Below are 24,472 nucleotides of genomic sequence, written 5' to 3' on the forward strand. Positions count from 1 at the left end.
AAGTTGTGGAATAACTAGCACGGTGCAATTCATACATTTGAGAAGTGGTCAGCAGTGCTCAGAATTTAGTAATGCTGAGTTTCATTAATGTGACTTTTCACTGGAGAGATATGTATTTTGGTTTTATTGTAAAAATAATGGCATTGGGGTTAAAACACATCCTGAAATTTCATTTTGCAGCCCAGAGTATCAAGAGAGAGGAGCTTTGGTTTGGTTTAGTATATGATTTTTCTGGGTACAGCTCCGATTAGTAGCATGATCAAGCAGAAAAAAAAACCCTCACTTATGTTCTTTACCCAAACAATGGCACTAGTCATAAACCAGCATTAAGGTCTGAGCTAGACTGGGCAGCTGTATGTGATGGTTTTTTAACTTGACAGAAAAAAGAAGGCTGAAACTATTACCTTGGAGGCCTGCATACTTCAGTGATGACCAGTTTGGTATATTATAACAACCTCCACCATCCTCTTGCTCTTCTGCCTCACATCTATACAGCACTTGATTTAGGTCAGCCAAAGTCAGTTTAGATGCAATACTGAAAAAACAGTGGAGAAAACAAAAACAAGTCTAAACCCAAAGAGCAGCATCAGTAGGGAAACACAGAAGAGGATTTCACAAACAATGCTAGCTTCAGAATTCAATCAAAATAACTCATCACTTCATCCTGCAAATTAAGATCCTAAATTTTGAGATGCTCTGCTTTGTTGTTTCACTATTTATTTAGAAACACAGTATTAAGTACAAACCGTGAACAGTCAAACCCCAATGCTGACAAGCGCTCCATGTAGCATGTCCACTTTAAGCAGCAATTATACAGAACCTGAACAGAAAAGCTCAGGAAGTTTTGAAGTATTAACCCTACTTGTATTATATACAAAAGAATCAGAGTTTTTATTGCCTTCTGACAATCCAAATCTACCCGCAAGAGCAACAACAACAAAATCCTCACTGAGTTTACAGAGTGTTCTTTGCTCCCAAGCGTAGTTCTCTTGGTTCTACTTTAGAAACTGAAAGCATACTCACGAGGAAAACAACGTATTTAATATGGGTGCTGAATGATCATCAGGAAGACTTCCAGATTTAAAGTGAGGGCTGAACTGGATCAAGTGATTGCGGAGTACACCAACAGCCTCTTGTGCCTTTGGGTCAAGACTAACTCTGTAAAAACAAATACATAACTTGGAGAAATTGAGCACTTCAAATAACTATTCCCAAGTCTCAAAGCAAAGCAGCCCATCATTCTGTTCACTAACAGAGCCGTTGCACAGCTATAACAACATACCTGAACACTATTACACTTCCTGGGGTCAGTTTTTCAAACTCTATTTCTTGAACAAATTCATTTGGCCCTTTTATGGCGGTTCCTGCTTGCTTTATGATTTTACTGTCCTTGATCTTTGAAAAGAGAACACATTTGCGACAGAAATTCAATGTCTTTTCTAAGGTAAAATAACACAAATGACAAAGTATTACATGAGAACATAGGCGAAGGAGGCTACCTGGATGTGCTCTCTGAGTTCCACTGTGAAATTAGGCAATCCATTTACAAAACGTTCATCTTTTTTGTAAGGACTTGCACTTCTCTCAATTGTCCGAGCCTCAAGTACTACTTCTTCTATTTTTCCTAAGAAAAGTTAAATCATATTGTAGCTGTTAAGATACTTGAAAAGGGGTTCTTTTGAAACATGAAGCAAAATCTAAAACTAAATCCCTAAATACTCAGAATGAAACCATCAAATATTGAAAATACAAGTCTCTGTTATACAGCTAAAGAACAAGCAGATGTGAGGAAGTGTTTTAAATATCCTATAAACACTCACTACACACTCACTGTTGCAAAGTTTTGTTATTTCATAACTGAACCATAAAATCAGTCCCCAGTTAGTGAATTACAAACTGACTTCTACTGGTTTGTTAGTCTCTATTATCTTATAGGAGAAGCCATAAGAAAGGTTTCCAAACTGCAGCTACAGATGGATGGATCTAAAGCAGAAGTTCTTCCCTGTGAGGGTGCTGAAGCACTGGCACAGGGTGCCCAGAGAAGCTGTGGCTGCCCCATCCCTGGCAGTGTCCAAGGCCAGGTTGGACACAGGGGCTTGGAGCAACCTACTCTAGTGGAAGGTGTCCCTGCCTGTGGCAGGGGTTGGAACTGGATGAGCTTTAAGATTCTTTCCAACCCAAACCAGTCTGGGATCCTATTTTTATCTTCAAAGTGTAACAGCTACCATTATTATTCTAATGATCCAATTTTGTCTATGCTTTCAGTAAACTACAAACTAAGGTATACAGGTCTTGCAGTTGCTTGTAAATGTCTTAACATGTAATGTGACTAAAACAGGCACATGCTCACAGAGAACTGAATATACTTAAAAAGCCAGTTTGGAAAACTTCTCTTCAGAAATGTGTTCAGGTAGTGTATAGAAGTTGTTATAATTTCCTGCTATTTAGTAAATACTTTGCATATGTAGGTAATACATACATAATATTAATATTATCTCTACATTAGCTTATGCACTACAAAATTGTTTCTTATTAATATGTATTTTAAAACTACAAAAATCCATATACAAGGAAGCTGAACATCAATGACTTACCAATATGATATTTTAGCCTTCACAGTATAGTACTTAATAGCAGTCCCTGCCCCAGCTCTGTACAGCTAACTTTCTTGCTGTTAACTATTTCTTACCAGCTCACAAACAAGACAGCAAAAAAAAAGCACACCCTTATGGGGAGCTTCTAAGAGAAAGCAGACTCAACATGAATGCCTTTGAAAACCCTAAGCAAGGTAAGCTTCTTATGGTTTCCTTAACCACTTCTGGTGGATGCATGTTGGTACATATGAAAAGAGTGTTATATACTGAAAATTCTCAACCTGAAACACATGAAATCAGTATTAAAAGTATGGAATGAGAATAACTTGAATTTTTTGTATGCCTGCCATCTCTTGAAAAGAAATCTGATTACCTGGGATACACATTTCAGGTACTTCTTTACTGTAGAATGAAGTTTTAGGATCCCTGAAGGCAGTTCGACTTACAGCCACAACAGACTGGTGTGTGTTAGGGCAATGCCTTGTCACTGCCACTATATCTTCATCAACTTGGTCTACATACACCTAGAAAAGACAGACCATTGCAACTGTGCTCACTCACAACAGGAAGATAGAGAAATCACAGTGGTACTCTCACTTCTTGCCTGATTAAAGCCTTTAGCCCCCAGCTCCTGATGCAGCCTGTTCATAGCCAGCCTTCCTGCTAGAATTCCCGTTTGGAAGTTAACTTCACCAGAAGCCAGGTGTGCTGCTGGATTCCATTTTGCATAAAACCTCTCTTCAGATACCACAGAGATCTGTAGAGAAATCAAGATTTAAGCAAATATCAGATACTCTGGAAAAACAAAACAACAAACAAACAGCTGGGGGTGACATGCTTTAGTGGTAGGCTTGGCAGTGCTGTGGTAATGGCTGGACTTGACAATCTTAAAGGTCTTTTCCAACCTGGCCGATTCTATATAATCAATTCAAATTTTGTATGAAATCAGGTGATCCAAAGTAACACCACCTAGTTAACTAACAAATAAACAGCATAAAAGTTTATCCTAGGACAAGAACAAAGCTTACATATTTAAAAAGAACTGAGGAGTTCAACTGCAGACACATACCTGGTGTGGTACTAGTTCGTCATAGCCTTTGGTGCTTCCTGTAGCACAGCACGCCATGGAAACAATCATTGCGCTGGGAAGGGCATCATATGCGGATCGGTGCTACATTAAAAAACACAGTGGAACAAAGACATAATTCACCCCTCCCAATTTAGCATGCAGAATATCTTCTCAGTTTAAAAGAGGAGTAAAACTAATTACAAATGCATTAACAAAAACAACTTGAGAGAAACCCACAAAAAATAAGCACTTCAGTTCCCACCACACTCCCATTCTCTCCTGTAGACTGACTTAGGAGAACAGGTTAAGAAGCAGAAACAGAACCACTTACAGTGGCTGAAATGAAAGAATCAAACCAGCTCATGAAGTACCTTTACACACTTTTTCCCTTAAAAGAAAAAATCCTGAGCACCAGAGGGAGTTGTGATAAAATTCTATTCCCTGCATGACAAGCTGAAGAACTGAAACACATTTTCCCTCAATATTACTCAGGAAAAACATTCAGCTTATACCAAGCCCTCCCACGGCTCAAGCACAGCAAATCAGAAAACATTCTCTATATACTCTGGGGTTTTGTTTAGGTGCTCACCTGAATTGGACATTCATTATCATGGGTTATATCCATAAAGAGTGCATGAGCAATAGCTGGCATCAAAGGCCTCAAATGCGGCTGAACAAAAGAGCCAACGGGTTCACCTCCAAAACGATAAACTAACCTTCCCTCTTCATGGCTATTATAAGCAGTCATTGCCTCTAAAGAACAAAACAGGTAGATATTTGCATAAGAGTAACTACCATGGAGTAAAACATGCAGAAAGATGTTAATGCAGCACTTCACAGTTGTGTTCAATCATTAAAAAAAACCAACAAAAATTGCATACAACTGTATGCTCCAGTGTGAATATGCAATCCGGGAGTTGTTGAGCTATTCAGTGTCATAGATTAAGGTAGCGAAAGCTAAGGGGGAAAAGGGAGAAAAAAGATCTGAAACTGTTCCTCACAGGCTTTAAGAAACTGATGTGACAGAAATCAGACACGATGCAGTACCTGCACAGCAGAACTGTGCTACAACCTCTTCCCTCACTAGAATAAGAGGGAAATATTTAACCTTCTGTAAACTGATGCAGGATGTCTTCTTTTACAGCTAGTACTGTATTTTCTGCTGAAGTAACAAGGAAGTCACAATACAAAAAATGTACTTCTGGGTGCACAGAGTATGAAATTCATACTGCATAATGCAGAAGCAACCTTTCCTTGGAACAAGCATGTATGTCATCTATAATCTCTTGTTGGGAACACAGCACACACACAGCAAGCCTACCTCTTATTAAGGAGGTAATGCCCAGCCTATTCACAAAGATATTGTCCAGCTCCTCATTTCCTGTGAACAGCTCAGCCACTACATACAAATTGGCTCGCAATTTCCTAGCTGTGTCCAGCATGTACTGCAAAAAGCACAGCCAAAAAAGCCACAGAAAGGGGGGAAAGGTAGATACAAAAAAGGACAAGTTTCAAAGCTAGGCAGGGAGTGGACAAGAGGAAAATGCCATGCAGCAAAGATAAACAGGCAAAATTATGGAACAAAAAAGTTGTTACATAGAAGAGGACACACAAACATAAGCAAAAATCAAGAAGTAGCATAAAACACAGGCAAGTTAAATAGAAAATGAAGAAAAGGTAATTGCATAAGCAAAGAACATGGATATGTAAGGAAAAAAAAAAAGGCATACCAATGTTAGTTTCACATTAAAAACCCCAAACCATACATGACAATCCTACATCATTTCCATCTGCTTATTGTACCTCTGATCAGGCTGGTAATTCCCAGGCGGTTGACAAAAATATTGTCAATGTACTCACTGCCCGTGAAGAGTTCAGCTACCACATAAAGATTAGGTCTGACTGATCTGGCTGTTGCTAGCATCTCCTATAGATCATAATACATTTTTAATGCAAGGCATCCATTGTCAGCTATATACATGCAATCATGAACATGAACAGTAACCAAACTTATGTAACTCATATACGCTGTTCATTAAAGAAATTCCTAACAGTTAAGATAGATAAAAGCACATTTGTATTTTACAATTCATTCTAGGAAATTCTTTTAAAGAGTTAAAGCTAATTACAACTTTGGTTTGAAACAAAACTTTAGCTCGAAATGGAAAGACAAAGGTTGGATAAAAGCAATACTTGTAAAGACTTCAGTTTTAGCTTTCAAAGTTACCATTCCAAACCCAGTAACAATAAAAGAAAGAATGGCAGAAGTTTGGAAACGGTTGCACTTAAGAGCTCCCGTGTGTGCAACTCAACTCGTTTTAGAGAGTTCTTCATAGCTGTAGGTAAGCTCTGTAACCAAGCTAAGGCTATGCACTGACAAGCTGTACTACTCAAACTCTACTTAAAGATCATTTCCTAGCAAAGAACAATGTCTGGATGAAGTCAGCACCGTAGTAAACAAGCAGCACTAATTGTAGCAATAAGCCTGCCAGACAACTTCTTCCAGGTGTTCTTTCCCAACTTTTCAATTCTGGGAAGTAAACCTCTTCCTGATTAATTCAGCAATAGCAAAAAAATGTATGACAGACACACTAAGACTTTGAACCATGTCTTGGCAACGACCCCAGCTAAAACTGACATACTGCACCCTGGCAGTCCCTGTACTTAGTCCATAGCTACATGAGGGAAAGTTTAGCCAGGTCCATCTGCATATGTAGTATTTCAGCTAAAGCACAGAGGTAAAAGATACAACAGCTACAGCACTCTATGACCTAACATCACCAGTCAAGAAACCTTGCTTATGCTATGAGGAAGATTCACTCACACCTGAACTCTGCTGTGTAGATCCTGCAAATTCCACAGCAATGGTGAATTCAAAGGCAGAACCTGTTTTACAACAAACATGCCTAATCTTACATACCTCAGCTACATGAATGGGTGTTGAGTGACAGTTGTCAAGACGAACACCATGGAAGTACTTGGCAGTGATTTCAGTGTATTTTTTCATGTGAGCCCACAGATAGGGGCAGTCTTCAGGCTTATTACCATAACGCAGCTTCACACTGTCTCCCCAGCAAATGAGCTCTCTTCTCAAGTAAACATTTGAACCTGCAAGGGAAATAAATTCATTATAGTGTATACATATAGCACAGAACATGCACCAAAACCAGAATGTCAGATTTCATTTCCTAGAACACTGTGATGAAGAATAAAGAGTCTAACAATAACCATATCAACTCAAAGTCTACGTAGTCAACACTGACACACAATTTCAGAGTACACCAAGGGAATAGTTAACTTCTATAGTGGTATTAATTCTTCAAATTGAAATTAAACTCCTTTTAATTCTTCTAAGTAGCATTAAAACTGTACTTGAGGGGAAAAAAAACCAAGAAAAAGGCAGCAAACAAATGAAGGGAATCAGTAGTTGGGTTGTTTATACCAGCTGAACTGAAACTGCCACAATCCCAGCTTCAAATTCCATTTCTGTTACCAGCAGACCATGCTGTAAGGCAAATTTCCAAAGTACTTAGGCCGGTAGGGCACTTAAATAGACAAAGTTCCTAAATGGCTTTTGTGTGTATGAAAACAGTTATCCTTCATCTCACTTAGTTTCACATACTAATTTTCTGCCTTCTTTTTGAGGCAATCAGTAACAAAAAAAATCTTTGAGTTCATCTGTAATGTACTTACTGCGAAGAATGTACTTATGGAGATTTAATTGTGACAAAGAGTTAAATGATCAGTCAGATCTAAAACAAGTAATTTCTGGCCTATATAAATCACTTATTTGACAGTGCAGCAATACCACTTAAAAAACAAACACCAAAACCCCGCACTGTTTGCAACATGTAATATCCAGGACAAACATGGAAATGTCAATATACAGGCCTACATAAGAGAAATACAATTGTATTTGAGCCATCAGTCTTCTGAAGGTCTATTTATATTCATCTTATCTAAACCTGATCAAAGCATGAACAGGGTCAGCACCACTCAGGATGGGTAGAATGTAGCTACTCCATTGCTTTCTGCATACCCAGCACGGTTATACTGATGCACAAGTTATTTTAGTCGTTGAAGCTGGAATTAGATCAGGAAACTTGCTGAAAAGTAATCCTAGGTTAGCAAAGAGATGGTTTTTCAGCCACACTGATTTCCTAAGCTCACATTATAGACACCTTACTGATTGGGCCTACACAATGTAAGATGCACAAGAGTATGTGAACGAGTAAGTAAAGAGCAGGGGCTGTAACTCACCAGAACTTCCAAAAGCATTCACTGAAGCACAGCTGACCTTCTGTCTTCACTAATGGCAACACAGCCACATGGACAAAAAAACTAGCTTCCTTTGGATGAACACCATTATTTTTGTAAGGGCCATTTACAGAACTAGCCACAATAGTTTTGCAAGTCCTATATTAGTACCCTTCTGTATCATATTTTCACAATGTATTCTCAGGTTCAGTAACATGTGTCACAAACCAAAGATATAACACAAGTATAAAGCACTCAAAAAGCTGTAGACGAATTAAGAGGATGATCAGAGGCTGGAGCACCTCTTGTACAAAGACAGGCTGTGAAAACTGGGGCTGTTCAGTCTGGAGAAGAGAAGCTGCATGGAGACCTCAGAGCAGCTTCCAGTGTCTGAAGGGAGCTACAATGATACTGGAGAGGGACTCTTCATCAGGGACTGTAGCAATATAACAAGGGGTGATGGGTTCACACTGAAACAGGGGCAGTTCAGGTTAGATCTAAGGCAGAAGCTCTTCCCTGTGAGGGTGCTGAGGCGCTGGCACAGAGTGCCCAGAGAAGCTGTGGCTGCCCCATCCCTGGCAGTGTTCAAGGCCAGGTTGGACACAGGGGCTTGGAGCAACCTGCTCTAGTGTGAAGTGTCCCTGCCCATGGCAGGGGGTTGGAGCTGGATGAGCTTTAAGATTCTTCCAACCCAAACCATTCTGTGTTTCTATGATTCCAAGACAGAAAACTCAGTAATAGACATTATGTATGCTAACTAAAGCCAGAGACTGAAGGAAAGTCTGCCAGAAGAAAGGGCAATTAGCTGAAAGGCAACTGAACAAAACCCACCCTTGACATAGGTACTGCCTTCATCCTTGTGAAGCAGGTTAAAAAAAACCCAACCAAACAAAAATGAAACAGTAAATAAAAACCAGTGAAAGGGCTGTAGATTATTTTGCAAAAGTGAGGCATTTGCAAACTCCAGAGCACTCTGGAACATCAATTAGGTTAGCTTCTAAAGCAGACTGTAACTCTTAGATAAGAATTAAACTGACCTTTGATTCAGTTTACAAAGTGAATGCCTACTCTGAAAACTAGAGTTGTCAATCTTGCTTTTACTGGGTATCAGTGCTGCCCCCAAAGGAGTTAGAATGCAGTACTTTAGTGCATGGTTATTTCGTACCCTGTTTTCCCTTCACAAGTAATTTGCATTCTTAATTTGGATGAACTGGGTCATCTCTTGACTGCCACTAAGTGGCCCTTTCAAGTATCCACTTTTTGCTCGCTAATGCAGTAAAACACTATCCACCTTTCTATTGCATTAGCTTTCCGCCGCTGCCATTGTCTTATGGAAATGCAAACAAGCAGTGGCGTTGGAACAAAGTACAAAGTAAGCAGAAAAGACAATGACAAAAGCAGGGAGGCAGGATATCCCCATTTCAGTGGCAGAAAGCTGGTTATTTCCCTCTCAAATCTTGCAAAACTGCACCTCAAATCCCAGTTCTTACAGTTGATCTGTACGCTTAATGGGAAATAAACTGCTGTAAACTGTCTGCTATTCTGCAGCTTCACAGGAATACACCTGGAAAAAAAGGTACATTAAATAAAACCCTTTCTGCGTTGGCTAGAATATCAAAAGGTTTGTAAGATGATTCAAATTTTTTTTACAAACCTGGTTCTGCAAAGTTTCTAAGAGGATCATCTCCCATAACCCAGCCATTATGTGCCATGAAATAACAAGCTTTATCTGGTTGATGTATCATAGTTTCTTCTTCCTCCACAGTAAGCTCTTTGAATGGATAAGTGAAATACCTATGGAACAGACAGGCAATTAAAACAAGCCAACCGCATAAAGTAACCTAAACTGAAACTTGTTGGTTTTAAAATCAAAATATCTGCTACGAACTGGCTAAATAAACCAGATAAACCAGATAGAGTAGACTACAAGTGATGGAGAGCTTCCTGTTTGGTAGCATGCCCTGAAGGAGAAAAGACAGGTGCTGCCACTATCTTGGTATCAGCTGGTAGCACACAATTAAAGCCCTAGCTCTTCAGATACATGAATGGCATCAAGTACATCAAACCTGACAGGTGTAAGCTTTCCCAGTTCACCCCTCTTCCACCTACAAGAGTCGTTTCCACTATGTATGACTTCATTGTGCTGAGTATTGTTTCATGCCCTGGTCACATAAGTTACCGCTGTGGCTTAAAAAAGACAATTCATTAGGAAGCATTCTTCCATGGGGAAATAAAACATACACTCATAGGTATAAATGTATACTTTTAATGAACTTTGAAGTCACTTTCCCTGGAAGATTCTGATAATTAAGAAGAAATAAATAGATATGTACCTGGTAACTAAAGGATATTTTCTAGTGATAGGACCCAGCTTAGGACCACCACCAGCCAGTCGTTCATAAACCACAGTGCCCACAAGACAATTGACAGCCTAGAAGTGATTAAATTAGGCATTATTGAAACTCCTAGATTTCTTTGCAATTTAAAACAATCCAGCATTACAACACAAGTAATTATAAGACCTGCTCTTGATGGTGATGAGTTTGTCTCTGTTGTTCAGCATTCAGTTCCTCAAGTCTCTTGCGAAACCAGTTACAACACTCTTCTATTGCAGCTGGTCCATTGCTTCTCAGGACATGGAAAGCAGAGAGCAATTTGAATAGTTTATTTTTAAAATACACACTATGCATAACTAAAAGAAATTTAAAAAATCTTTTTTCCCATTTCTGAGAATGGTTCCATTTATTTGGTTTTACAAATTTAACTTCATTTGTGATTTTAACTTGTAATCAATAATACAATACCTGTGTGGTATGAATGTTGCCAAGGCTATATTCATATCTACAGTACAGCCAAACCGCCTATAATCAGGGTCCTGAACTACTTGAAGATGTTGATTTGGATCAGATTTAGTGCTCATTTTGCCTAAGAATAGGATAAAAAGAAAGAGTATTCACCATAACATAGAAACAGGAATTTAAGAGAAACAACTTTCTTATTTCTAGTATAAGCAAGATGCAGGTAAATAAAGGCTTTGAAGGGGTGCAAAGTTTTCAAAGGCTTCACTAGCCCTTAGAGCATTTTTGTCTGCTTAAATCTGCATGATAGACTGCTCATGTAGCAAAAACTGGTATTAGTCTGTTCTCCAGCTTACTATTAAGTTTACCTATAAGTTTCTTGAACTATAAATACATAATCCACATGCTTCAGCAACATACTCTTACTTTACCTTGAGTTAGAAGAGTTTTAAATTGCTGCACAGCTTTGTTAACATCCACTTGGAAAAATTCCCATAGTTTAATTTTTGGATACACATCTTCCCATATTATTTTACGGATACACTATAAGAATAAAAATCATGTTAGTTCATAATGTTGATAATTGATAGAATTAAGGAAAGCTAAGTGCTCATATGAATGGTTCAGGAAAAAAGGAGTAAAGAGTTATTTCATTAAATATAACTGTAAAGTATGCACCATTTTCAATGCATTTCCACAACCTTGGAAATATTACAGGTTTATTCAGCTATTTATAGTGTTCATTAGCTTATACTTAGTTATCAGTCACTTACATTCAGGTGATGATCATTTTCAATCAAGGGAGGGACCCCTTTAGCAGTATACTTTCCATCAGCCACCATACAGGTTAAGTGCCACAGAGCTCTATCCAAGACCCAAGCTGGCTTCAGGTGAGGAGAATTTACAAGGTTATAGCCACATTCTGGATGCATCCTGAGCCATTCACTGTTAGTGGCTTATTCCAGAAAGGGAGGGGAGGAAGAAAATAAAGTAAGTACACACACTGAACACTTTGTTGTTTTGTGCAAACATCCTAACACCAAGAAGTTAAGGTACTATGGCATGTACAGTTAGCTCATGTTTCAACTGAGGTTTTCCATGTCTGATGCAAGTGTGCATTACTGATAGCAGTTGTTTTGCAACAAATACAGTTGCAGAGGCCACAGAGAAACCTTTCTAGTTACATAAAAATATGCAATAGTACCAACAACTCTAAAACACTAAAAAACCAAAATCACATTTTTGTTGCAGGAAATACATCAAACAATGGCCATGAAATGTTCTTTGTGTATTAAAAAAAAAGCTAAACATACATCCCAAACCAAGATTTAAGATTACTTAAGTTTTTGGGGTTTTAATATTCTTAATCCTATCAGATGTTACAGCCAGAGAACAAGAGTGCTACACACACTGCCCAAAAAGTGAATGAAAAATGTAGTTAAATGAGCTTTTTAGAAAGGATTAGCTGTGAGCCTGTTGTGTACATAGGAAGTAGCAGACTAGAGGGCAGCGATGCCATCAAGCCTTACACAGGAAGATGAGTGCACACAAAGGGAACACTAGTTCAGCTTAAACATGCCACTTTACTGTTCTATCTTCTAAACAACCCTTGTAAGTATCGACAAGCACCAGAAGATGCACTGGACATTAAGAATCAAATCGGAGAAGGCAGTGAGCCTTCGCTAGAAAATGGGTGTAATATTTGACATTGTTTAGTGGTGGAAGGGTTGGACTTGAGGATCTTAAAGGACTTTTCCAACCTGGTTGATTCTATGATTCTAATAGACAGCAGTGTGCCTGTAGCAGCATGAGTATGGCAGGGAGGATCTTGATTTTGAAAGTATGACATGGAAGAAAAAAAATCCATTTGTTTCCATTTTTGGAAGTGTCCTAAACACTGTTCAGCTGAAAATAATGTTTATAAATGCCTTTGGATGAATATCTGCAATTGGAAAACTAAATGCGAAAAGCACAGAATGCATAGGAACAAATACAATTTTTACTCAGGGTTTACAATTATTTTGTTGATAATCACTTCTCATAGAACACATCTTACTAGTCCATTGCATTAGAAAAGCAGAAAAAAAACCAGAAGTACTATTTCACACAAGGGAAAAATTATACTGGAAACATGAAGAGCCATTAATGTGTCAAAATTGTAGCAAACAATGAGCACCTAAACCCCAAATTTGCTTATTTCAAAGAAGTTCAAACAAAAAAGTTAAAGCGAAAGAAAAGAGAATCCTTTCTCAGTCTATAGTACAACGAGCTCTTCTGAGCACACTCTTACATTATGTCTCCAAGACCGTCATGAGCATGGCAAAATTCCATACTTATAAGGTCAAACCATTGGTGGAAATTAAGATCACCCTGGCTCAAATGCCACCTACAACTAAAAATACCTTACTTATTTTAAAGTTGCATAAAGCAACAAGCAGCTCAGGTTGTTACAGGCTGTTGCATTCTTATTTAAGAAAATAATTTCACATTTTTTAAATGACTGTATTTCATATTTTTCAAAGGACATTGTTTTATAAATTAAGTTTGCTCATTGCCCCAGGTGACATTTTTTGCCTCTGCTTTATAAAGCTGAGAAAAGGTGTTTGATGCAATTATTCAAGTGCTTACAGTAAGATCTGCTCAAGTGTTAAAGTCCAATTATACAGTAGCAACCTCTTCTGAAAGATAAAGCAAGATACAATTTATTTTAGTCCATTTTTATTACTTCATGTGATTCGTTATAGCCACTGAAAGCTCAGAAGAACACCCAAGCGACATTCCTTTTTCTGTCTCCTGGTGAAAATTAAATGCCAGCAAACACAGTATTTCTTATGCGAGGGTCTTTGAACACCCCAAATGAAATGGCAGCCCTAAAAGGATACATCTACCCAGTTACCAGCCAGGGTTTGCAAGTTTATCTATGCTACGCAGGGTAACATGCCAAAAGGTGCATCTATATTTAACGTTAGTACATGCACTGACTTTCATTTTCAAGCCAGGCCACAGATGCTGGCTTTCACTAGAGCCTAGAAGACACATTACCATCAAAGCCTGACTCCCACTGATTTCCACTGTGCACACAGCCTTTTCTCCACTCCAGTGTGAAAATCTAGCACCTTAACTGCTTAATGCTGAGAGTGAGCTGCCTGACTTGCAGCAGGAACAGAGAGGAAACACTCTCACTTTTATACAGTGGTCTCAGCTAGAAAGCAGGGACTACCAACAGATACAGCCACTGTAAGCTGAGGGGTCATGAGCTGTGAGAATTACCAGCATTAGAGGATTTACTGCGAGACAACTTAAGCTTTAATGCAGACACTCTGCAGAATTAATAACAATGTGCAAGTATCCATCATCTGCTCTAAGTAACTGCCTACACATTTTGTGTCTTTTCCATTCAAATGGGGATAATTAAACCACTCTAATGTGCAGGGATGAACTAATTTAACTCCTAGAAATTGCTGTTCAGTAAAACCAAACAAAAGCAAAGCTAAACTTCCACCTAATCGAGATTCAGACAAAAAGAACCCCCAAAACTACTTGCCTATTTTCTTATTTCAGAAGACCCCCCCAAAAGCTCTATAGGCATATACAACATCATTGCTTACTGACACATTTCTCAGCATATGCTTCTGTTTATACCAAATTTGGTGTTTAAGCTTGGAGTCAGTTGTAAATCAAGAGGTTTTGATTCTACATAACAAAGGTGGCCGGGAAATAGGAATTTAAAAGTGTGAAAGCAGCAAACTAAGGCATCAAAGTAGAGCTTCCTTAATGATGTTAAGTCAGGACCTGGACATATTGCTGTCCTGTTAGAAGACTTCTAAACACCTAAACATCCTTTTACCATAGTACAAATAAATCATCCATCCCAATGAAGGTTACTTCAAACTCTGAATGTAACCTGAAAAAGCCCTTCTACAAATGTAGCCAAATAAAGTGACATTTTTCTTCTCAAACATATTTTGGAGTCTAATAGTTAGGTATTCCTGTCCACAAAAACATTCTCCTTGACAGCATGCATATATACACAGTGAAAAGATGACAGGATCTCAAGCACATGTGAACAAAACTGGACTTCCCAGTTGGTGAAATGCAAGAAGTTTTTGATATGAAACTGGGTGGATGTTTAAAAGCCCTCATGTTTAACTGATTTAAAATTCCCTCAGACACAGAGCCAATAACTATACTTAGTAACTTCTCAGCAAACAGATATGGCAAACACAGGACCCACTCTGCATTACAGACTGATAAGAATACTGGGCAGCAGTCACCACCAAAGAACTAAAGCAACTAAAGCAAATTTCAAATTCACAGGTCTCTCTTACTAGGTTTTTTTTAAGCCTCAAAGGACTGCAACATAAACATACATAACTATTTGTTGTACTCTGCTATGAAAAAGTATGATCTTTAGGATTGCAGTGTAAAATGACAAGTGCATTATAAACATAATCAAAGTGAACTTATCCAAGTAATTAGCAAAACTACAAATGATGAAATACTAAGTTTTATCAGATCACAATGAAGAAAACCCACTGCTCCTCAAGCAGTGAAGTAAAGCCTTCAGTGCATTGGCTTATATATGCTTAACCTCTCCCCCCCCCCCAAAAAAACCCCACAAAGCTATGTCACACACACATAAACTGAGCTGTAACGTTTTCTCCATTACTTAATCCCATTCTCTTGTCCCTACTGTTTGTTGTCTGCATGCTAGATCCAAATTTGGACAGTTACTTTTAAGCAGCTACAAGAATAATCTGCTGTCTAGCAAGAGAGTACTCAGTTCATGTTCACCAAAAAATTCATACTGCAGATACCATTCATTTATGTGGGAACTGCACACTGCAGATCATAAAAATAACCATACCATAAAAATACAGACAGACGAACAGCTCATTAATTCTCTCTTAAGAAGGGCTCTATTCATTCTTTCACTAACAATAATAAATTCTTTTACACTGTTACAGAGACATATCAGTTATAATTATAGAGAGTTGTCCTGGATTTGAGACATTCAAAGGCAGAGACAAGTAAGTTGCTTAAAACAGCTACTAAAAGATGGGTTCAAGGGGGTGAAGTTAAGGTAAATAATTAAATACCATTATAGGACCACTCTGGTTATTAAATACACACAAAAAAATCCTACCAGTATGATTGTAGACTACATCTGTGACACAAAGCATATTCCATTCAGTTTTCAGCTTTTCCACAAGAGCTCCTATATCACTCCAAGTGCACTGTTTATTAGGGCTTGAAAATTCAGGATTTACTTCTAATTGATCAGCCAGCGAATAACATGATCTCGACAGTCCAAGCTTTTGCAGTGGCGTAAAATGAATCATGTTGTAACCTACATATTAAAAAAGCAGATTATTTAGTAAGAAAAACTGATTTCATCCAATGTTAATTGAAAGCAGCATAATAAATCACAGTTATAACATGTACTTAAAGCTAGGGATTGGAATAACCAGTGTAAAGTGATCTAAATCTTCCCCTTGAAATTCTGTGTAACACCAGCTTTAAATGACCCTCTCAGTTCTACAAACTTCCAAGTCTACCTGAAATCAAAACAATAAAACAAGAGAGGTTTCCCATCTTAGGAAATCCCTGAATTTTTACACCTCCTCAAATATTTTAAACATTTCACTGAATCTGTTAACTGAATTGAATCTAGTGGGAAATATTTAGTCTATAAACTGAAGAACAAATGAGCTGTTCCCACTGAAGCTCTTCAGTGTACCTCTGGGGTTTGATCAGAAGATAAAAGTATATCCTTTAATACATGTCTGATCATTACCTGTTTCTTTTGCAACTTTAAGCCTATCCTCCCATTCATGAAACGGTCCCAGACACTTAGCGAGGAACGTCTGGAGGGTAACACAATCCAAAGGTAACACATGATTATCGGCTCCGACACGCAAAATAGGATCCACAACGATGTAACCTCCACCACTTTTTTCATTTCTAGGGAAAAAAAACCCAAACATTTTCATAGGTATGGTAAACATCCATTGTACCAGCCAGTTTCAGAAGGAAAATGCAACAAGCACAACTATTTCAAAACCACAGTAATCCAGTATAGAGGCTGGGGGGAGGTGGGGAACAGGACTGCAGGGCACCTGAAGAGGAGACACTGAAGAGATGTTAATTTCTTAGGCATCATCTTCTCTGTACTAGGCTTACAAGAGTACAATTGGGATACAGAGCTTTAAACTCTCTGCAAAAGTGAGATGCCCTTGTTATTTTCTGAGGCAGAGCACTTCTCCCTCCTTGAGGGATACAGACACAAAGAAAGCAAGACTGCCCATCTTTTGTACAAAGATCTCCACTTAGAGCACCATCTTTCGTAAGATACCCCAAGATAAATGCCCTTTTAAGCTTAAGGGAATTGGACCACTCAACTCAGAATACCAGACTACAATCATTACAGATACTGGTGTAACTTCTGCACTTGTCCTGTTGAAACAAAGAAGGAAATAAAGAGTGGGAAGAATGCCAGAACCTTTTTCAAGAAAGACAGAAAACAACTTTCAAAGTCAGTGAAGAAAGTACAAATTAATCATCCAAATACTCAGAATGCCGATGACTTTGAAAACTTGTAAAAATGGCTTGGCTCTCCAACACTCACCAAGAGTCTGTTCTGTATATTCTCCAGAGTATCTATGCATCAGAAAGTATTAAATAAGCACCACAGCTACTGCCTTTCACTAGCAGATTCAGAGAGGCCCCGTGGTTGCAATTTGAAAAATAAATGAAAAAAATGCTTTTATTCTTAAGTGTGATTTCTTCAGGTTAAAAAGTAAACCAAGGCAGCAGACTGCATCTGGCTGCAAGTGTATAATTTCGCTTACCCAAGACTGAAATAGTACTGGTATGACCCAGAAATTTGGAGATCCAGCTTGCAGTATTTGTCAGAGTCATCTTCTTTTCCTGTGGGATTGTGCCATGATAGTGTCCTGAATTTGTGGCGATCAAATACTTCTCCAGGAGCTGGATAATTTGTGTACACAGTCACAGGCTTGCCTTGAAGAGTTGGGCCCAGTCGGAATTGCAGTTCAAAGCCTCAAGAGATAAAAACCACTTTATCAGGAAGATATTTCTATTCTGTAGTTAAAAATCACTATTTGATATAACATTAAGAAGAAAGGGCACAAACATACCTGCCAAGAATTTTGCAGAATGGTGCAATTCTGCACCATTACCTCTCCCTACTTTCTTAACATTGTTCTTTGTACATGTTACACATAGTCCTTTACTTATATGGATGGCACTATTCAACTCCTTCCCCATTTATTCCTCTTTGCTGTATGTACAGCCTTAGAAATAAAATTCAGCAAAACAACCATCAGGCTACACAAACTTTTATGCAGATTTTTGATTATGTCGTATTCAAGTATTTAGGTTTACCAAGTCCATATATTAAGCTGACCCATAAAAGCATCTGAAAAAAAATTAGGAACACATTTTGAAACAGAAAATATTTCAAATCCCTTCCTTCTTTATTGAGGGTTCACTAAACAAGGCTAAATTCCTTATGTTTTCAAACTTAGAATGATATATACTTCTGTGTCATCTACAGCATACAAAAAAGTTGCTAAACTTTCAGAGAGCTCAAGAAACCAAAGGGGGTTTTGCATACTTGCTGCAGGTCACACACACATCGAAAGAGCAGTATTTAGGCTGAAGATACTCATGTTGGGGACAAAATTAAGTTAAACTATTAGGAACTAAACCCATCATGTAGTCTGTTATGCTGGAAATGAACTATTCAGTTTAGTCAATAGGTTTCAGAATCAGTTTCCACCTTCAGGTAGAGGGCCACTATTGTGTGAATGGCTAAGTACAGGGCCCCTTCAAGTGACTGTAAGTGCTTGCACAGTAACTTTTACTACATTACATGCCAGCCATGTAGTTAACTGTAGTGAAACACCTACTAGCTGGAGCAGTCTACAAAACTGGGAGTAAAAGAAACCTGAGGATTTGCAAAAAGAGAAAGTTCTTAATACACAACTAATTATAAAGTTTAAAAAACCCTGAGCAATGGCAAGTTCCACTATCTTAAATTGAAAAAGAGCAGTTCATGGGTTCAGAGTTCAATGTCTGAATACATTTAAACGGAAGTCTCACCAAGCTCACAGTTCCTCTTACTAACATAATCAGCACTGCACCAAATCCCACTGTGTAAAGCAGTGGTTTTAGGATCTTTATGTCTGTCAGATAAGACGAAGCTCATTTACAGAGGAAAAAAAAATCTTAACAAAAAAATCACTTTTGGAAGGCTCAGTAGCCTCTCCCCAGCACTGTCCTGACATTTCATTGCAGCGATTACTAAAATTAGAAGACAGGGGTATATGCCATTGATATCTTATTTCCTGTAACAGTTACACTGACATCAGGAATGCTGTGGTTAAAACTAGCTCTGCCCTCTCAGTGACTGCCACCAGCAGAGCACTTTGATAGCCATGCAATGTGCGACTCCTTTCAACAAAACTCCCACAGTGAGTTAAAAAGAGAGGTTAGGGTCAACTCTGCACATCTTCATTACTGACATTTCCTTAGCTCAGACTGTCAGGGAACTTTGAAATCCATACAGTTGAAGCCTCTACTCCTAAGAGCGAAAATCTTACCCCTTCACTAAGTCACTTTGATATTAGGCTCCTAGATCAGTAAAATGAAGTAATAAACCCCACAAAATTTCATGAGTAAGAATCGTTGCATCATTAAAGAAGGTTTCTAGAGATGGCTTTAGCTTTATAGTCTGAATTTGTTGAGCAGCATAATGGTGGACCAACTAGTGGGGATGTTTCTTGTTTGGTTTTGTTTTTTAGAGGGTTTTGGGGGTGTGTGTTTCCAAATAGACTTAAGAACACTTCCAGAGAGAGAGACCATTAAGTTCTTACAAGCAGGCAGCCGGAACACTAACACAGCACAGCTCTAAGACATCTGACAGGCAACTTAAGATTCAGGAGGATCTGAAGAGCCCATATTCTGAAACGTTACCTCAGATTTGCAAGGTATTAGCATTATTGACATATTTCAAAATTATAATGGGTGCAACATAACACACTGCAGATCAACATTAGATTAATAAAGGCTTTTTGGAGTCACGTCAGTACATTAGAAATGCTTTCCACTTCATTCCCGGGAGACCGGCACCCAGTCCGCAGGCTGAGCTCCCCTTCCCACTGCTGCCCGAGGCGGTGGTGAGCTCACGGTCCCGGGGACACCCCGCGAGGAGAAGGAGGAGATGCAGGCAGTGTTTGAGGAGGCCACTTGCCCCGACCTACCTTGCTCCAGCCTGAAGAGAGTCTTGTCCAGCTTCTCCATCTCGCCGAGGTGCAGCAGCCGCGTCTCCTTACCGCCCGGCATGGCTGTGGCCGGCTGCCCGAAGCTCCTCCCGCACCGGCAAACTCACTTCGGGGACGGAAAAGCAAGCCCTGCCATAAGGAAACACAAACAAAACCCGCACAGGTCAGCGGCGACCCCCGGGAGACGGCGGCCGCTGGGCACGCCTCACGCCGCCGCTCCCGCTTACATGTTCCCCGGCGCTGGGGGAGCGCAGGGACGAGGCGCTGCAGGGCAGGGAGAAGGGTGCGAGGGAGCTGTCAGGAGGCGCCCAGCCCTGCCCTGGCACCGCCGCCGGCAGCACCTCGGGTGCGCTCCGCGTCCCACAGCGCGGCCCGGCCCGCAGCCAGAGCCTCGGGGGGGCAGGGCTGACACCTGTCACTGCGCTCGCCCGCCCCGGTACTGCCGGGTCCCTCACCGCCGCGCTGTCTGCGCGGAGCGGCGCCCGCCTCGCTGCCCCTCCATACTCACGAGCGGGCCCGCGGAGCGGCGGAGGCGCAGCTCCCCGCCGAGGCCGAGAGGAGCCGGGGCGGGGCGGGGGCAGCGGCGGTTCGGGTGCGGGCCCGGGCAGGCACTCGCGCACACGCCCGCAGCGGGACCACTCTTTTTCCGGACCTTTTCCTCGCTTTTCTTGACACAAACTTTATCGGTTCCGCCGCGTACGCGCACGGAGGCGGGCGGTGCCTGCGCAGCTCCCGCGAGAGCCCAGGGCCCGCCCCGGCAGCGATGCGGGGCTGGGCCAGGCCGGCTTGAGCCCGCCCCCCTGCGGGAAGCGCGCCCCGAGGGAAGAGTTACCTCAGGAGCGACCCCGGTTCCCGGTGCGGCTGCGGGCGGGCTGAGCTCTCTGCCAGCCGGGCCTCGGAACGCACCAGGACGCGGAGGGAGCCGATCGCCAGCCCCTGCGTTTACAGCCATAGCCCCCACCACGGCGTGAGGGGCCGCCCACCATCGGGGACTCGGGCCAACGCTCTGTGTGATTTAAAGGGCGTTCCGCTGAGGAAAACGTGGTTTTAAACGGTGCCTGCAGTGGCTCCTTACGGCGGTGGAAACGCCGCTCCAAGGGGCTTCCGCGGCCCATCCGGGGCCGCGCTGCGGGCACACAGCGGCCGGCTTCTGTCTGATAGGCTGCGCTGCAGAACAAACATGGTGTCAACCACCGTTTAAGTGCTATATATAGGGCGTGGAAAGGGGCTGCGGGGATCTGTCTCTGAGCAAGAGATAAAGCGGTTTTAAACACAAGCACCACTCCAGACCTCAAAACCCACCCTCCTTTATTTTGGAGCATCCTGGTCACCAGGCAGCCGTTCCCATTGCTTTGTGTTGCAGAATACCTGGAAGGGTTGCTCCAGGCCTCCCACCACCTAAGTCATTGACTGCACCACACTGCAAAGATCACCCACCCTTGCAGCTTCAGAAGGTCAATTTGTTTTTATTGCCTAGAACTACCTAAAATAAAACAATACCACCAACAAAGTGCTTCTCAATTTACAGCCACGGTGGCATTATACTCTTTATTGCTTTTTTATTTTCAAAGTATTTGGTGGACTTGGGAGGAGCCTGGAAAACAATTCAGACAACTGTTTTACTTCCAGTCATCCCGTGCATAGCCTTATAATTGTGTCTTACTGCAATGTGTTCACCTGATTACGATGCATTTAGGGTCGAATATAAGGAGGAATTTCTTTACTGTAAGGGTGGTGAGGCACTGGAATGGGTTGCCCAGGGAAGTTGTGAATGCTCCATCCCTGGTGGTGTTCAAGGCCAGGTTGGACAGAGCCTTGGGTGAGATGCTTTAGTGAGAGGTGTCCCTGCCCATGGCAGGGGGGTTGGAACTGGATGATCTTAAGGTCCTTTCCAACCCTAACTATTCTGTGATTCTATGATATGCATGGAGGCACTTCCACCCAGTTCAAACTGAGTCTGTTACCTTTTGGTAGCTGTTTTTTTGCCTTGCCTCCTTCACTTGCTCCTCCCTCTGAACATTTGTTTGTTCCTCATTACAGTTCATGTTTTTCTGGTATTGTTGAGAGAGGTTTCCATGTTGGTGTAAGTGATGAACATGTCAGCTTTTATGCCCCAACAATATTACAGTCCCTAGAGAGACTGGGGGAAAATTCCTACTAAAGCCCCCCTGTGTGTTTGTGCAGTTCCCTTAACATTCACCTCAGTGAGACTCATTCAGATAGGATCCAAAAGTGATACTTTCAGTCTGGATTATTTTACATGGATGTTTGCTGGGGACCCAGTAGGATTCTCTCATCTTCGTTGTCTTTTCTTGCCTTTCCTTGCCCCCCTATTTCCTACTCAGCTTTCAGGCTTGTGTGCTTTGTGTACAAAGACAGACTTTCACCTAGCAGAAACCCACCTCTCCTGGTTTGCTGGCTGTTTTCTCTGATTAGGATGTGTCCTAGCAAAGAAGATATAACACAGGAATGGAAAACACAAGATGCTCCAAGACGTATGGGAGTTTTAGGAATAAAACCAACAGACATATCGTTGAAATGGATCTGGACCATCTCTTTGCTGTGGTTCTCAGCAGGTTTCAGCAGCCAGAAGTGACTCTCTGCCGCAGAGCCTCATACAAGAGTCTCTGCCTCCAGGCTTGCTATTGTCCTGCTGCATTCTGTTATTGTGGGATTTAGAAATTCCCTGAGCTGCTTAGGCAGTGAATGCTTCTAAGAGAGGAAGAGCAAATAATGCCTATGTAGCCAAGTCCTTTGCATTAATAGTTACCCTAAAGTGCATGTTGAATACCTTATGAAAAGAAAAATCCCAAAGGGTACCACTGAAGGCAATTTCACCACTGCTACTAAGTTTTAAAATGTGTCTCCACTATACTGTACATTTAGACAGGTTTTGAAATGCATCCAAGTTTGTGAAAAAGGATTTTGAAGTTTCCCAAGATAAAAATCATACGGAAACCAGACTAGCAGAGAGCCTCCTGGTTCCAAATCCTAAGCAGTTATTTTGACCAACACTTGTGGCTGTAGCTAAAACAGATGTCAACAGTCTAAACGAAGGACACGATCCATTACACGTCAGAAAAGTTCCCTGAGTACTATTGAGTCACTTAGTGACTAGAACAGTATCATTTCATTTGCCTTCAATTCAATATGAAAAAAAATACTATTACAAAGATACTGAATGACTATATCAGGTTTATGATGTTTAATCAGGAAAACAGAGCAGATTGCACTAATCCTTTCTCTGTCAGCTTACGCTGACACATCCCCCACAGACTTGGCCTGTGTTAGCAGACATAAACTGAGCAGTCTTTCTGTATATGGGAACCACACCAGCAAAACATCAGTGCACAAGTGCTACTGTTTAGCATTGTAGATATTGTGTGGGACACAGCCAACAGCAATCAATCATGGCATTTGCTATGCTAGCATCTAAATGGTGGATTTGACAGTGCCATTTTACCTTCAGTTTGCAGTTTCTCTGTGTGCGATATGATATACCGTAGCAGGAAAAGATCAATAATTGCTTCAAAGGAAGAGTGGATACCATATCTATGTCATTATCTGGAAATAATTTCCCAGCTTTTTCAATTTTATTCATACCCAAATCCTTCTGTTCTTTTACATCCATTTCTTGGTACTTCCTCCCCTCCCACTTTCTGTTTTGCACCACAGGATTACAGAACACTTCCCCTAGCAGTGACTTCAGTACACTTGGGGAGCCCATTTACTAGGTGTCAGATGTCATATTGCTCGATGCCTGTTTTAAAGGTTATGACTGCAAAGTGTGGGAGCTTTGAGTACCTGCATAACAGTCCTCTTTTTTTAGAAATAATTAGTTTTAATAACAGAACAATAGCTCCTGATGACAACAGTAAAAAACAGCTAGCAGAGTAAGACCTTAACTAACAGCTAACTATAATTAAATGCAGATTCCTTTGGCATGTGTGCAGGAGTAAGAGACTTCATAACATTTAAAGTGAGAGCACAGTTTTTCTCAATGCCCCACACCCATGACCTGTAAATTCATGAGTTCACACTGGGCTGTGGTTCAAATAATAGGAAGCTTCAGAGTTGTTGACTCTTCTGTCGAGCTGTCCTCTTCTAACAGGGAGATCTCACCCAGAAATGCAACCCTGATTTTGAAGAAAGCTTGTTTTCTTTAAAACTCTCTCTGCAATTTGATGAGATCAAAGTATTTTCTGTGAGTTAGAGCTTTCCTATGCAGTGGCTGAAAACGAGTGCTGTTCTTTACATGCCTTGCAGGAAATTACACGTGGCCTTAGAATCTACTATTAAGAGAAAAGATTGGTCAGAACATTGAAGTAACCACATGTAGCCTATTTTTCTCAAATCCCTTTTAAATAGATAATGGATTGCATTGGCCTGATAGGCAGTAAGTAACTAGTAGGCTGGAATAAAAATGTCTATATAAATAAGAGACTG

General features: G+C 40.6%; 1 protein-coding gene across 1 annotated transcript in view; it reads right to left on the reverse strand.

The window, feature by feature from the left end:
• Positions 1-20,618, reverse strand: part of AGL (amylo-alpha-1, 6-glucosidase, 4-alpha-glucanotransferase) — a 36,445-nt gene extending 15,827 nt beyond the window's left edge. Inside the window, exons 1-21 of the mRNA XM_061379130.1 lie at positions 20,535-20,618; positions 20,006-20,155; positions 17,570-17,780; positions 16,516-16,682; positions 15,865-16,068; positions 11,492-11,673; positions 11,150-11,261; positions 10,725-10,845; positions 10,443-10,545; positions 10,254-10,351; positions 9,575-9,714; positions 6,584-6,771; positions 4,985-5,108; positions 4,253-4,416; positions 3,664-3,765; positions 3,199-3,351; positions 2,968-3,118; positions 1,500-1,624; positions 1,283-1,395; positions 1,024-1,158; positions 405-535 (exon numbers count right to left, since the gene is read on the reverse strand). Coding sequence (XP_061235114.1) covers positions 405-535; positions 1,024-1,158; positions 1,283-1,395; positions 1,500-1,624; positions 2,968-3,118; positions 3,199-3,351; positions 3,664-3,765; positions 4,253-4,416; positions 4,985-5,108; positions 6,584-6,771; positions 9,575-9,714; positions 10,254-10,351; positions 10,443-10,545; positions 10,725-10,845; positions 11,150-11,261; positions 11,492-11,673; positions 15,865-16,068; positions 16,516-16,682; positions 17,570-17,780; positions 20,006-20,087 — 2,806 coding nt within the window. The 5' untranslated portion in view covers positions 20,088-20,155; positions 20,535-20,618. The remainder of the gene's footprint in view (positions 1-404; positions 536-1,023; positions 1,159-1,282; positions 1,396-1,499; positions 1,625-2,967; positions 3,119-3,198; positions 3,352-3,663; positions 3,766-4,252; positions 4,417-4,984; positions 5,109-6,583; positions 6,772-9,574; positions 9,715-10,253; positions 10,352-10,442; positions 10,546-10,724; positions 10,846-11,149; positions 11,262-11,491; positions 11,674-15,864; positions 16,069-16,515; positions 16,683-17,569; positions 17,781-20,005; positions 20,156-20,534) is intronic.
• Between the last annotated feature and the right edge of the window lie 3,854 nt (positions 20,619-24,472).

Source organism: Neopsephotus bourkii, unplaced genomic scaffold (genome assembly GCF_033783945.1).
Source record: "Neopsephotus bourkii isolate Nb327-2 ecotype Australia unplaced genomic scaffold, CSIRO-AGI_Nbou_v1 NB_1768, whole genome shotgun sequence".
In the NCBI taxonomy this organism is placed as follows: Eukaryota; Metazoa; Chordata; class Aves; order Psittaciformes; family Psittacidae; genus Neopsephotus; species Neopsephotus bourkii.